General features: G+C 37.1%; 1 protein-coding gene across 1 annotated transcript in view; it reads right to left on the bottom strand.

Annotated features, from left to right (window-relative positions):
* Positions 1-16,002, bottom strand: part of RAB2A (RAB2A, member RAS oncogene family) — an 88,499-nt gene that overhangs the window by 33,369 nt on the left and 39,128 nt on the right. The window contains exons 3-5 of the mRNA XM_026516433.4: positions 14,354-14,421; positions 4,856-4,938; positions 4,353-4,445 (exon numbers count right to left, since the gene is read on the bottom strand). Of these exons, the coding sequence (XP_026372218.1) occupies positions 4,353-4,445; positions 4,856-4,938; positions 14,354-14,421 (244 nt within the window). The remainder of the gene's footprint in view (positions 1-4,352; positions 4,446-4,855; positions 4,939-14,353; positions 14,422-16,002) is intronic.

Genomic DNA, 16,002 nt, shown 5'->3' with positions numbered 1-16,002 from the left:
GCAGGGAGCCCGATGCAGGTGCTTGACCTGGGGACTCCAGGATCATGACCTGAGCCGATGTCAGATGCTTAACCAAGTGAGCCACCCAGGCACCCCATCACTGAGGTTTTAATGTGCGTCTCCCTCATGTTTGTGGTGTTAAATATTTTTTATGTGCTTACTTGCCAACAGTACACATCTTCTTTAGTAAAGTGCTGGTTCAGATCTTTTGCTCATTTAAAAAAACTGGGCTGTCTTTTTATTAATGAATTGTAACAATTCTTCATATATTCTAGATACAAACGTTTTGTTGGATACAGGTTTTATGTTATGATATTTTCTCCTAGTCTGTAGCTTCCCTTTCATCCTTGAAACTTTTTTTTTTGAAGAGCAAAAGTTTTCAATTTTGTTGAATTTGAACCTTCAACAACATGGGTTTGAACTGCAAGGGTCCATTTACGTGTGAATTTTTTTCAATAAATACAGTATGGTACAGGGGAGTGCCTGTGTGGCTCAGTTGGTTAAGTGTCTGACTCTTGACTTCGCCTCAACTCATGATCTCTGGTTTGTAAGATTGAGCCCTGCATAAGGCTCCATGCTGGGTGTGGAACCTGCTTAAGATTCTCTCTCCTTCTGCCCCTCCTCCCCCCGCAATTTACAGTATAGTACTGCAAATGTATTTTTTCTCCCTTATGATGTTCTTAATAACATTTTCTTTTTCTCTAGCTTATTTTATTGTAAGAACACAATATATAAGACATATACAAATATGTGTTAATCGACTATTTGCTTCAAGTCAACTTAGGCTATTAGCATATACAAAAGTTAACTTGAAGTGGATTATGGACCTAAAGGTAAGAGATAAAAATATTTTTAAATTTTAGAAGAAAACAATTTTAGTGACTCTTGTTTTGCCAAACATTTTTTTTCTTTCAAGATTTTGTTTAAATTCAAGTTAGTTAACATACAGTGTAGTATTACTTTCAGTGGTAGAATTTAGGCTTAGGCTTCAAGTCAACAGTAGCCTATTAGCAGTTAAGTTTTTGGGGAATCAAAGTTACATGCAAATTTTCGACTGTGTGTTGTTCAAGGACCAAGTATACAGTTGTTGTTGTTGTTTTTTCCCCCTTTTACGCCTTTTTTCTGTCCCATTTAAAAAATGTTTGACGAATCAACAAGACTAAAAGGCAACCAATGGAATGGAAGAAGATATTTGCAAATGACATATCAGATAAAGGGCTAGTACCTAAAATCTATAAAGAACTTACCAAACTCAATACCCAAAAAATAAACAATCCGGTTACAAAATGGGCAGAAGACATGAACAGACATTTCTCAAAAGAAGACATACAAATGGTTAACAGACACATGAAAAAACGCTCAACATCACTCATCGTCAGGGCAATACAGATTAATACCACAATAAGGGGGTGCCTGGGTGGCTCAGTTGGTTAAGCATCTGCCTTCAGCTCAGGTCATGGTCTCAGGGTCCTGGGATCAAGCCCCATGTTGGGTTCCCTGCTCAGCAGGCGGTCTGCTTCTCCCTCTCTTTCTGCCCCTCCCCCTGCTCTCTCTCAAATAAATAAAGAAAATCTAGACAAAGAAAAACAAAAACCCCACAATGAAACACTACCTCACACCAGTCAGAATGGCTAAAATTAACAACTCAGGAAATAATGGATGTTGGCGAGGATGCAGAGAAAGCAGAAACCTCTCATACTGTTGGTGGGAATGCAAACTGGTACAGTCACTCTGGAAAATAGTATAGAGGTTCCTCAAAAAGTTAAAAATAGAACTACCCTATGACCCAGCAATTATACTACTAGGTACTTATCCAAAGGATACAGTGATTCGAAGGGGCATATGCACCCCAATGTTTACAGCGGCAATGTCCGTAAGAGCCAAAATATGGAAAGAGCCCAGATGTCCACTGATGGACAAATGAATAAAGAAGATGTGGTACATATATATACAATGGAATATCACTCAGCCATCAAAAAGAACAAAATCTTGCCATTTGCAACGACATGAATGGAACTAGAAGGCATTATGCTAAGTGAAATAAGTCATTCAAAGACAAATACCACATGATTTCACTCATATGTGGAATTAAAGAAACCAAATAGATGAACGTAGGGGAAGGAAAGGAAAAAAAAAGTAAGATAAAAACAGAGAGGAAGGCAAGCCATAAGGGACTCTTAACTACAGGGAACAAACTGAGGGTAGCTGGACCAGAGGCAGGTGGGGGGATGGGGTAAATGCGTGATGGGCAGTATGGAGGGCACTTGTAATGAGCACTGGGTGTTACATGCAAATGATGAATCACCAAATTCTACCACTGAAAGTAATACTACACTGTATGTTAACTAACTTGAATTTAAACAAAATCTTGAAAGAAAAAAAATGTTTGGCAAAACAAGAGTCACTAAAACTGTTTTCTTCTAAAATTTAAAAATATTTTTATCTCTTACCTTTAGGTCCATAATCCACTTCAAGTTAACTTTTGTATATGGTGTGAGGTAAGGGTCAAGGTTCATGTTTTGATACATGGCTATTCAATTGTTCCAGCATCATTTGATGAAAAGATTATCCTTTTCCCACTGAACTGCCCTGGCACCTTTGTCAAAAAATTAACTATGTATATAAATGTATGAATCTACTTCTGGACTTCTTACTCTGTTCCACTGATCTATGTCTATCTATGCTAAAACCAGACTAAACTGATTACAGTACCTTGTAATAAATCTTGAAATCAGTATAGTGAAACCAGTAAATCCCCCAACTTTGCTATGACCTTTGCATTTTCATACAAATTTTAAAAAACAGCTTGTTAATTTTTACCTCCTTAAAAAAAACCTAAAGAATTTTGATTGGGATTTTAATGAATCTTTAGGTCAATCTGGGAATACCTGCCATCTTAAAAATATTTAGTTTTCCAGTCAATGAATACAGTATATCCCTCCATTAATTTAGGGTATTGTTTTGTTTTATTTTTTTTGACTGAAGGACTCTACAGTTAAGAAAGCAGTCATCTCACACAGGAAGTTTAGGAAGACCATGGTAACTATAGCTTAGAGCTGGGGGATCAAATAGCTGTGAAAAAAATAGTTTCTTAAAAATTATTTAGGGATTATTGATTTATTTTTAAAGATTTTATTTATTTGTTTGAGAGAGATTGGGGGGGCACAAGCTGGGGGGAGGGGCAGAAGGAGAGGGAGAAGCACTGAGAAGGGAGCCCGATGCGGGACCTGATCCCACAACCCTGGGATCACAACCTGAACCAAAGGCAGACACTTAACTGACTGAGTCATCCAAGCATCCCAGGGATTGTTTTTTTTTTTTATTGAGATACAACTGACATATAACACTGTGTTAAATTTAAGGTATACAATGTGTTGATTTGATACATTTATATAACACAATATGATTACTGCCACAGGCCTTAGCTAGCACCTCGATCACATCACGTAATTATCATTTCATTTTGTAGTAAGAAAAACCTTTGTACATATTATGCCTTTCTTTTTCATACTGGGACTATAAGGTCCTCATGGGCAACAACCAATTTTGAGTCATCACTAAGATGCTACCCACCATGTTTCAGACACAAGGAAAACACTGGTAAGATAAAAGTATGAACACTTAAAAGTGTGAATTTTATTTGCTGCCACTGTAATTTTAGACTAAAATTGGCGAAAACTTTCCTACACTCTTTAAAATCTGGAGAAACGATGGCCAAAAAACTGTTTTCTCGTGTACTATTATTTTAAATGCAGAGCACAAGGACATTCATTGCAAATAATTTTCCCTAGAGTTATAAAATGAAGATAAAAAAACCAACATCAGGATGACATGAAAATAAAGCCTTAGACAAAAGCTTAAAAGTACTACTAAACAATATTAAAAATGTGTAAGTGGAAATAAACCTGATTAAGAGATGTATTGCACGAACTCGTAATGCACATTAAGTCATAAAAAAAGTGAAAAAATATTTCTGAGTTCTGCACACATATTTCTACTGTGAAGTATTTAAAATAATTTGGATAATATTTAACAGTAACCTATCCCCCTAATAAATCAGTGGGTTTTCTTTCAATTACTAATCAGATGAACTTCCTTCAGATTATTCTTTCAAGTTTGCCTTCCAAGAAAAACTATTTCTTACAATAATCATGATGATGACGATAACGATTTCCAACCATGCTTATTATCTGTATTTTAAAAACTAAAAGAAACATCTTAGAATTTTCAAAATCTTGTAATTAAAGAAATCAATAACTCACATTTGGACAAACACATAAGATAAGCAGTTATTGCATAAACAGCTATCCACAGCCTTCATCATTAATGCAAAAAAGCTTTAGTCTTTTTACCTTTTATTTCCAATAAGCATAATGACCATGTTGGAATTGGAATGCTGGCGGGCATCCTCTAACCAGGTTGTCAAGTGGTTGAATGTATCTCTCCTAAATATAAAAGAAAATTTGATTACTATTTTCAAAGTGTTTCCCCTAGTAGTGTACAATGAACAATATACATTCCATTAAAGATAACTATTTTTAGCCATATCCACTTACGTAATGAGAAACAGATCTCAAGTAGAGTATCTGGAAATTAAATGTAACCTTACTTTGGAAAATTCCAATGTATAAATAGTATTACCAAATTGATTAACTTGGGGGTACTTATTTATATAAGAAAATAATTTCGGTGCAGATCTCTGTAGTAAATTTAAATTTAATTAAAGACACACAAGTTTTAAAGTCAAATAGCCAGGGAATAAAGGCAAAACCATACTTTCATAACTGGCAATCATGTTTACTTAGGGAAAGTCTCTGCATTGACCAAAAGAATGGATACATTTCCAAGTTCTCACCTTGTAATATCATACACTAGTAAAGCCCCTGCTGCACCTCTGTAATATGACCTTGTGATGGAACGAAAGGACTCTTGCCCTGCCTGTGAGGAAAGAAAAGGTTGAGAGTTTTCTTTAATAAATTGTCACCTACATTTTCTTTTTATTCATATATAGAATACGGGCAAATAGGGAATGAGCACGTAAAGAGAAAGAAAACTTCACCAGTCTTAGGAAAAAGTCACAAAATACCACTATCGCTCAAGTCAACCAGACGCACATGCACCCCCCCACCCCAAACAAGACCTCTAAACCTTTTTTGGCAATCCCTGACAACCCAATTTACTGAATGGCTTCACAATACATGAATCATTATTAGAACACAGAATGGACTCCTAGCAACTAAGCTCTGAAGACAAATTTGAAAGGAAGCAAATAACCCAGAGCCTCACATTTGAATTCAATAACCCACTCCCTGGGGCAGCTGTTGACACTAGAATAAATAAAGTCCATTGTAAATAAATGATGAATGACATCTTTACGCCCACCATCTGCTGGTGTAAAGGTTGTTGGAAGGCCAAGGATGCAGATTTTATCAGTTATATCATAAACTGCAGTGAGCTTTCAACAGTCATCAGATGGAATTCTTTGAGCAATCATTTTATTATGAAAAACAGAAAATGGTTCTGAATTTAATTTATATAATTTTTTCTCCACACTTAATCAATTTCCTCTGTATGTGATATATAATGCTTGTCAAATGGCAACAGGATGTAGAAGTCATCTTTATATCCACTTGTGAAAACAGACTTCAGAGATTATGCAAAATTAGTTAATTTCTCTCTTTTACTGGTGGCACTAATGTTCTGGTTTTTAAGAAGGCTAGTGAGGATGAGAGACTGTGGACTCTGGGAAACAAACTGAGGGCTTCAGAGGGGATGGGAGTGAGGGATTGGGATAGGCCGGTGATGGGTATTAAGGAGGGCACGTATTGCATGGAGCACTGGGTGTTACACGCAAATAATGAACCAAAAACTGGGGATGTACTGTACGGTGACTAATATAACAAAATAAAAATTATTTAAAAAAAGGCTGGTGAGGGATATACGTATTGCCTCTGAGTTTAAAATTGAGACGGTTCTTATTAAAAATACTTTTGCATTTTTAATCACTTCTCTACTTTTGAGAAAAAGTAAGGATGTAAATTAAGTAAACGCTACGTCAGTTTTCACAATCTTTGTATTCAATATCTACTAACCTGGAAAATATTCATGTTTGTATGCTGAGTTTTAATCTTTCAGTGTAACTACAAAGCCCTTCCAGCCCTCAGAATTCACACAGACAGCTCAAGTTCTGCCTTGTTCTAACACCCCACACTGTAATTCCTTGTTCTTCTCGGCCCTCGCAATATACTCCCTCCCTCCCATGGCCCCCACCCCCAGTGCCTAGCACTGGGTCTGGCACACAGCAGGCATGCAGACAAAGCCTTACCAATGAAAGAATGAACCTAATATCTTAATCAAGTGCACGAAATAGTCATTTTGTTTTTTAGGACATCAGTAAATCTTAACATGCTAAGATTCAGTAAAAATAACTTCTCTTATGTGGAAACTAAAGATTAGGCTCTCTCTTGGTAACTTGCAAGCAATTCTGGCACTTCGAATAATGTCTTACGCTAAACTGAATACTGAGAAAGCCACCACACAAAAGAACTGTACAAATAACCAACTCATTTCACATAGTTTGAGGTTAAAACATTAGACGATACTAGCTGGAAGCATGAAATTTCATTAAAATTATTTTTATATAATTCATTGAGATGTATCTTTCCAAAAAAGTTTTTTTAATAAGTCCAAGTTCAAAATGTAAGCATTATGGGAATTTCTTTTTTAACTGCTTAGCACGGTTGAAAACTAAGGACTACATTTTTAGATTTATTTCACTGTGAATTATATATACCAATGAAGGAGTCTTCGTAATAATACAAAAAAGATAATGTTTTCTTTAGTTAGTAATTAGGTTTAGAGCTCTAAATATTGAGAAAAGGCAAAAGTCCTTTAAAACAATCTTGCAAGGACATTCTGTGGGATGAGTTAAATTAATATACTGTCGAGAGGAACATCACTGTACAATTTAAAAGCTCAGATTAAAAAAAAACAGTAAAAGGGAAAACAGATTATTATTTATTTTTAAGATTTTATTTATTTGTCAGAGAGAGTGAGAGCACAAGTGGTGGGGGGGCAGCAGACAGAGGGAGAAGCAGGCTCCCCACTGAGCAGGGAGCCCAATACGGGACTTGGTCCTGGGATCATGACCTGAGCCAAAGGCAGACGCTTAACCGACTGAGCCACCCAGGCGTCCCAGGAAAACAGATTTTTTTTAAAAAAGATTTTATTTATTTATTTGACAGAGAGAGAGACAGCCAGCGAGAGAGGGAACACAAGCAGGGGGAGTGGGAGAGGAAGAAGCAGGCTCCCAGCGGAGGAGCCTGACGTGGGGCTCGATCCCAGAACACCGGGATCACGCCCTGAGCCGAAGGCAGACGCTTAACGACTGAGCCACCCAGGCGCCCCCAGATTTTTAAAAAGGAGAACAGCACATGTCTATACACCATTCTCATTCCTCCTGTATTATTTTACCAAGAACATGTTATAATATGGATATACTGTATAATGGATCACTTTAAACTGAATCCATTCAATCTGGTTTTGCCTACCATTACAAATTAAACAAAAACTCGAGCAAACAAAAATCCAAACTTTCCAAGTGAAGTCTATGAACATAACCACACATCTTAAAATCTATGATTACTTTATAGTAAGCAAAGATCAGTATTCAAAATAGTTTCTGAGTTCTTGAGTTCTGCCTGGTGAGAATGACACCCCACACGTTGGCTTAGTCTCTCTGTTAACGGTATTGATAGCCATGAAACAAATCTTGCCCAATTAAGTTTTTTACTATGGCTTCTTTAACCATACAGGAACTGTTAAGCAACAACTGCATAAAGCTAGTCCAATGTTAATTATCTTGAGCATGTTAAAGCAATCTAGTTTTTTTTAAAAAAAGGTTAATATAAGTACGTCCAAATGCTGGTTAACCTATAACGTTTTCCATGAAAAAGAAAGTTAACTTAGGAAATACAGATGTTATTTTTGACTCTCTTCATTATAAGGTGTTGGCTTAAAGAGATTTTAGAAGCTTGAAACTGAACAGTATATAGAATTATTTGCAGTAAGGGATTTCAGATAGTAGCTAAGGGTATTAAAGAAAAACGCATTTAAAGAACCGAGAATAACTGGCATTTAAATAACCGAGAACAGCACCAGAAAAACCTCGTCAGGAGTGACCACAGTGAATCGTGAGCTTACCAGCTCACAAAATAACTCTTTGAGTCCTGTAAAAAATCAGCAAGATACCCAGATATCAGCCTTGCCAGATAACGGAACATGCTCATTTTCAGTAAATCAGAATCACAAAATCTCTGTGAAAAAGCTTTACAGACCTTCGTTTTCCATGTGAGGACTGCTAAATCAAATAAACTTGATTATTTAACCCATCATTTTCTTGCTTGCTTATTTATTTAGTACAATCTACCCCTAACTTGGGACTTGAACTCATGACCCCAAGATCAAGAGTACCATGCTCTACTGGCTGAGTCAGCCAGGCACCCCTAGCCTATACCTTTAAAAGTGATTTCCAACTGCCAGAAAGAGATCCCCCAATTTCGATTCCCCATGTGCCTGAGTCTTTCCATCGCCAACAATTTTTCTGGTAAACTGGCTGGGAATTTAACTCCTCTTCCTCTCCTGTTACCTTCATAACATACAACTTTTCGCACAGTAAGATACTGCTGAAATATTTCTAAATACCCTGGTTTTAAGTCTTAAGCTCTTGGGAATCTGATCTCTATTTGTTTCTCTAGAACTTTATCTTCTTATTCAATAAAGTCTTGTTCATTCAGCCAATTTGTTTTCCTACCGATAGCCTGCCTGTACTCTGAATATTCCTGCTTTTGTATTCCTGTGTAACTCTGCCTGAAGAACTATTTTCCTCCATCTACCCCATTTCCCTTTTCCTTGAGGACCTGTTCAAATGCCCTGATTCTCTCACAAAGCTAGGAAACTTGTCTACCACAGCCCGTAGTTACCCATTTCTCCTCACATACCTAAGAGCACTTCCATGTGATCATTTGGTTCCAGTACTACTGATTATATAAAAGGTACACACTGCTCAAATGCTGGTCTTGTTCCCTCTTTTAGTTCTCTTTGAGGGATAGCCTAACTCAGAATACTGAAGTACATACAGCAGGCACTCACATTATGTTATCCTGACTGATTCCAAAGGGCCAATAAAGTTAGAAAATTAAGATTTGTGAGAATCAATATTATAGTAATACCTCTCTTTTCATTGTTAATGATTTATCTAACAATTCCAGCTATACAGAACCCAGCCAAGAACCAAAAAGAAGAAAAGGATTTCTAAGTAGCCAAATAAGTGGTCCAGTGCCCAAGAATGAAATCTCAGGTACTTTACTAAAGATTCAACTTAAACATCTAGCTCTGTGATCAATGAACTGCTATCACTCAGGAAAAATGATTTTGAAATCTACACACATGAACAAGACTTGTTTTGGATGACAGTAACATTAGTAAAAATCAAAGTGACTTTTAGGCTGCCTGTGGTTCACAGTAAGGCCAGAGAAAAAGTCAACCTGGTACTATTTAAGTCTAGGCTTTCTAAGGGAGACTCCCGCAGAAACAAAAGTAGTTCACCCTGAGAAGAGAAACAGGATTGTAAATATCTAGAAAAGAAGAGAGAAGTTAAATTCTTTTAAAAATTAAGCATATTTACTTTGAAAAAGAGAGGATTTCAGATTCTTTTAACACTGCCATATAAAAGAAACTGGAGACCATAGGTGGGAAGTAAACATTAACGTAGAATGGAATGTCTAACAGAGTTCCCTGTCCCTGTAGTTGTTCAAGAGAAGGCTGGTGAACAGCAGCCACAGGAGACAAAAGCCTCTCCACTCCTGGGCTTGTGGGCATGGGGGTGGAGAGGAGTGCCAGAGGCAGAACTGTGTCCTGGTGCTTGGTTCCAGGCCCCTTCCCTGGTTCTACTGAATTCTGGTCATCTCCTTACCACTCCACTGATATATAAAAACGCCCATTGTTTGGTGTAAGAAGTTGGGTATAAATGGACACATTTTACAAAGGAGAAAAATGCCTGTGATTTGCTGAAAAAGGTACTTTCAGCATGTAGGCTGCTCATGAGTGTTTTTTTTTTTACACAGTTTCAATGTCTTATTTGAGGGGAAAATATTAGTCAATCTAAAATATTTTGAGGGAAGTTAAACAGAAACATGGACTTTTAAAACATCCATACTATAAATCTGGGGGGAGAGAATAAAATTTATTTGGATATACTGGGAAGGCACCTGAAAATCTGACAAAAAACAAAAAGAGGAATAAGAATTAAAAAAAGGTGGGTAAAGGCTAGATGAGAGTCTAAGAGTGAGAATGGACTTCTTATGCCCTCCTTCCATCAGTCAAGGAATAAGAACTGGGAGCAACTTGTTTTCTTCTTTGACTCACCCTGACAGAGACTAAGAATATCACATATCTGACTTCTGACAAAAGAAATAAGTCACACAGGGCCAAAGGAAAGTGCTTTAGGGGAGGCACCGATAAACTGTTACCACTGCTTGCCGCAAGGCCTCCCGGGAGTTATCTGATGGCAACTATACTTACCATATTCAAAACAAAGAAAACATGCTGGATGTTGGATGTGGAAATTTTGCAAGGAAAACTCCTTATTTTTATTTTCTGTGAATGCAAATGGATATACAATGGATGATAAACATCCTAAGATACTGGGACTTAGTCACTGGGGAGAAAAATCATTTCTTTAAGGCTGATGAAACAAATAACTGTATTTGGCAAATTTTTGCCTGAAGGAGCCTAGGATGGTTTTGTAAATGTCCTGGGCCAGGAAAAGACATGATCCTTGCTACTAAAAATGTAGTTTCCTATCCAAATGTATAGACACACAGCAAAACATCAATGATATGGGAAACCATGTTCCACTCGGATATAAAACGAAGTGTGGAACCAACCTTAATGTGTGTCAGAGAATGTCTATTAGAGTTTTGCAAGTTAGGTGAAAGCAAGAAGAAAACCAATAACAATAACAGGCAAACCTCTAAGGCAGAGACTCAAGAAGTAGCTTTTAAAAGTAATAAGTTAACAGACTTGTTTTGAACATTCCTTAAAATCTGAAACAGGCTACTGTGTTCCTAGTACCGTCCATGCGGAAGCCTCAGAATTCTTTTTTGGGAGTCATGATGTCTTCAAAGGTACCAGTCTCTCTCTTTAAGATACAGAGGAGAGAAGACTATTCCTCTGCCTTTATAGAGGAAGTGTGAACAAGGTTTTTGTTTGTTTCTATTTCCCTTTCATACTGGTCCAAAATAAGTAATTACTACAGATTTCTTCTGAAAGATCACTGCAGTATAAAATAATCAACTCATAAGCTAAGGGGGAAAAAAGGCAGGACTAGTTAACCTACAAAAGAAACAACTGGGGAATGAATGATTTGTTCAAGTTTCAAAAACTGGAGGGCAGGGGACTATTTAAGAGAATACCTTAAGGACAGAAGAACAATTGAATACACCAGAATAAACTACAGTGAAGTGGTTTGTTCCTCTAATGTCACATAATTCTCATTACAATATCAATCTCCCCTTTGGAACTATGTACTTCAGTAATGATATCTCTTGAACATATCCAGTGATCCTACAAGCTGCTTAGAATGAGAGGTTTACACTCATTTATTCAACAAAATTTACCAAATATTGCATCAGTCAATCATCTATGAATCTAAGACACAAAGTTGAGTATAGTACAGATGGTCCTTTCCCTCATAATTATTCTGAGGAGGGTAAACAAACAACTATAGTAACAACAGGATCAGAGCTCTAACAGAAACATGCATAAAATACTATGGGGAGAATCACCTATCCCATGGGTGTCAGAAAGGCTCCACAACAGTTGACATCTGAGCTGGTCTTAAATGGGAAAAGGGGGTAAAGTACTTTAAGCAAAGCAAGTATTCATGCACAGTACAAGGTATGAAAAACGTGTTTATTATAGAACAGCAAGTAGGCTGGTTCACACTTACACTGTGCTGCATGAGTTTATTAGCTAAGAAAGCAACGTAGCTAATGCAAAAAATTCAGTTCTGAAAAAGAAGAGTAAACTATTTTAATATAGAAGTAGAAAATACTTCCTTTTAGCTGGAGAGCGTTAATTTTAAATCTCTAGGAAGGAAGGGGCTTTGCATGTTTCATTTTTCTCTTTTCCATGCAGTTTTGAAATAATATTGCCTGAGAGAATATAAATCAAAAAGGTTATGACACTACAGGCTCTGGGTGGGGGGGCACCTAAGAAACAGTAAAAGCATAAACCTTCACTTAAAAAGAAGAGCTAAGAAACCACAAGAACCTAGAGTCCAATGTATAACTGGGACAGAGCAAGACAGAGATTTAGGGTTTTCCATTTCAGGACGATTATGTGATACGTAGGAAGTGTCAGGAAACCTAGGTCTCACAACAGCCTGCAGCAACTTGCTTCGTCTTCTTGGGAATCCAGTCTGTGAGACTGTCCAAGGTTGCTTCCTTCAATAATTGTTATAGGTGACAGGTAAGAAACCAAAACTGAGTGACAAGAGAAAAAAACAAAACAAAACTGGGGTATATAATGATAAAATTCCCCATATTTTATATTTCATTTACTAGTTCACAGAATATGCTGTCATAACAGGTGATCTTTTTTGATCTTTCTCAACTGGGGATCTGTGAAGAATTAAGTCTTAATTGCCCTACAGCAGTGGTTCTCAAAGTGTGATCCCAGGACCCCTCGGAGTCCCCAGTTCTTTAATAGTCCATGAGGTCCTCTGTTTCCCAGCTACCTATTTGTGTGAGGTTGTGGTTTCTTTATACACTCCAACTAAACAACACACATAAGACTCAAGGCATAAGCAAATATGAGAATCCAAGCTGTTTTCTATTAAGCAGACAGTGAGGAGATTTTTCAAGATGTAACAAAACGACATTTCTCACTAGAAAAATAAAGTTTTGTTTTGGAAAAACAGTCAATTTTTTGTTTTGGAAAAACATAGTCAATTCTCATAAAAACTGCTTTGCTTATCCTAAGATATACTGAGTTTCTTATGCTTATTTTTTTAAAAGATTTTATTTGAGAGAGAGAGAGAGAAAATGTGCATCAGTGCACGGCAGGGGGGAGGGGCAGAGTGGGAGGGGTAGCAGACTCCCCAAAGAGCAGGGAGCCCTACAAGGGACTTGATCCCAGAACCCCGGGGTCATGATCGGAGCTGAAGGCAGATGCTTAACTGACTGAGCCACCCAGGTGCACCATTATGGTTACTTTTTAAATGTCTGCACTGGGCAGGGAGCCTGCTTGAGATTCTCTCTCCCTCCTCCTCTGCCCCTCTCCCAGCCTTTCTCCCTCCCCCTCTCTAAAAAAAAGTTTTTTTCCCCTCAGTTTTGATTTCTAATATGGTAAATATTGATAGCTATAATAAGGCACATAAGCAAAGGCTCTCTGGGGTCCTCATTACTTTTTAGAAGTATAAAGAAAGGGATTCTGAGACTAAAAAGTTTGAGAAACAGTACCTTAAGGCATTCACTGTATGTAATAAAGTAACTTCTCTTTTATGCATTTAAGCTGGGAGAACCGAGAAAACAAGTCACTCAAGTACTATTCTGTGGTTCAGATGACAAACTGCTATTAAAAGCCATACAAGATGGCACGGAATAGCACTCAATGAATTTGAATGAGAGAAGCAAGGTGGCTTCAAGTGGTTGAGACTAAATCAAACATATTTTTATTTTTAATTTAAAAAAATTTTATTTGACAAAGAGAGAGAGAAGAGAGCTCGTGTGAGTGTGCATAGGCAGGGGGAGCGTGCACAGGCAGATTGAGAGGAAGAAGGAGGCTCCTGGCTGAGCTGAGAGTCCGACGTGGGGCTCGATCCCAGAATCCCAAGATCATGACCTGAGCGGAAGGCAGACACTTAACCAACTGAGCCACCCAGGCACCCCTCAAACTTTTATTTTTAAATCAAACTTTTAAAATTAACAAACTGTCTGATCAAGTGACTCCATGGTGTTTACATTCATATTTTATCTTGTACATGTACTTTAAATAAGCTGCTTTATTTTCTTAAAAACATAGTTTCTAAAGCATTTCCATTTAGACCACAAAGCCTGAGCATTTGTTCAGGTATGTTCGCTAATGCCCAACACCTGCGGTACACCTGCCGAAAAACACCGCAAAAGAAACCTAATCTTTTCTGGCACTACATTTCACCTCATGGCTGCAGGGGTGTTGGTATCCAACAAACCATAACAGGCATAAAATGACCTTAAACCAAAACAAAACATATACTGTACTTTCATAAAACAACTTTATTGAGGGCATACAATGTATTTACTATACTTACCGTATCCCATATCTGAAGTTTTATCTGTTTCCCATCAATAGTTATCATTCGAGCACCAAACTCTACACCTGAACAGACAAAAAATGATTTGTTACACAAACTAGAGGGACTATATTTCATATTTAAGGATTTTTTAAAAAAGTATGTCTATTTCCAGGACATACTATGCCAGGTGATACACAGATGAACTTCAACAAGTATCGCTCCTACCCTTAGAAAAAACATAATCTAAGGCAAAGGTGCTAAAAGGCATAAGCTAAAGACACAATTAAAAAACTAAGATATTCAAGTCTAGTACAGTTAGAAAACAAACTGTGGTCTTCCTGTTTCATAGGCTCAATAACATAAAAACAACTAGAAGTGAGATTCAAGAACAATAATTATTAGTAACAAATACTAAAATTTCCTAAAAACTATTAATGTGGTATAAAAATCACTGAAAGGGATAAATGCACTTCAACGTCACAGTTTTGGTTCCCAGTGTGGGTTGTCAACTAGAAAAGAAATCTCCAAATCTACCCAGTAGAAATAACCACTGTTTAAACATACTTCTAGACACTGCTCCATGGGTAGCATATTCTGTATATACACACAGAAATATACAATTTATATAAATGGGAACATATAAATGCTGCTCTGCAATTTGCTTTTCAGTCAATAACAGAAACATTATTCCACATCACAAATCTCATTACAAATCAATAAATATATAAAACTATGCCATTATTTTTGATGGCTGCATATTAAGCCAGCTTTACTAAGTTGCTACAAATTCAGGTCATTCCCAAATTTTCACTAAGTAGTTAAAACTGAAATGAACTCTCTGCATACATTTTTCAGCCAATGATTATGATTTTAGGCAAATTACAGGAAAGAGAATTGCAGGTCAAAGGGAGTACATACTTTACACTTATAAGTTAACTACTTTGGCTTTTTTCCTTCATTTATCATCTTTTTTGAAAGCACTCAGCAATCATCAAAACAGGAGGAGAAGAAAAAAAGGGGATAATTTCAGAACAGCACACAGCTGTGAAGGAGATTCTGAAAGAAGTCTATCACTTATATTACACCAAGTCATTACTGCTTGGAGTGTGCTCTATCAGTATTTAGATCAGACTCAGGGTGAAGGGAAGACACACATGGTCCTCAGAAACCAGATGTCACCCTGGCAGAAAAACTGCTTCTAGTTGCCCAGGGAAGGGCATACTGCCCAGTGTCAGAATTCCATTTCAGCATCTCCTGTAATTCCCCCAACCATGATCAGGAGGATGGGATAGACAGGTAATTTGTCCTTTCATGATATGTAACTTGAAGATTTTAGTCTACATTTTAATACTGATTTCATCCTAGGGACGTAGTCAATACCAAAAAAGTAATGGTACGTTTCTCAGACTCAGAAATAAAGAAAAGGTAGAGAGGCCCAGGAGTCATGATGTACTAGAATGAAAAATGCAAAATTCCAAAATTATGCCATATAAAACCATTTTTTCTATCCACCTATGTATACATTCATTACAAATACATAAAAGTATATACATACATGTATTTACATGTATTCTGTGGCACAGGGTGGGAGACAAACCACCATTCACCAGCTTACCATTAATGACATGAAAATGAGACTAGCTGAGGGGAGAAACCAGTGGCTA

Source organism: Ursus arctos, unplaced genomic scaffold, assembly GCF_023065955.2.
Source record: "Ursus arctos isolate Adak ecotype North America unplaced genomic scaffold, UrsArc2.0 scaffold_6, whole genome shotgun sequence".
NCBI classification, from domain to species: domain Eukaryota; kingdom Metazoa; phylum Chordata; class Mammalia; order Carnivora; family Ursidae; genus Ursus; species Ursus arctos.
The sequence above is the reverse complement of the archived record's forward strand: the minus strand, read 5'-3'. Positions and strand labels throughout refer to the sequence as shown.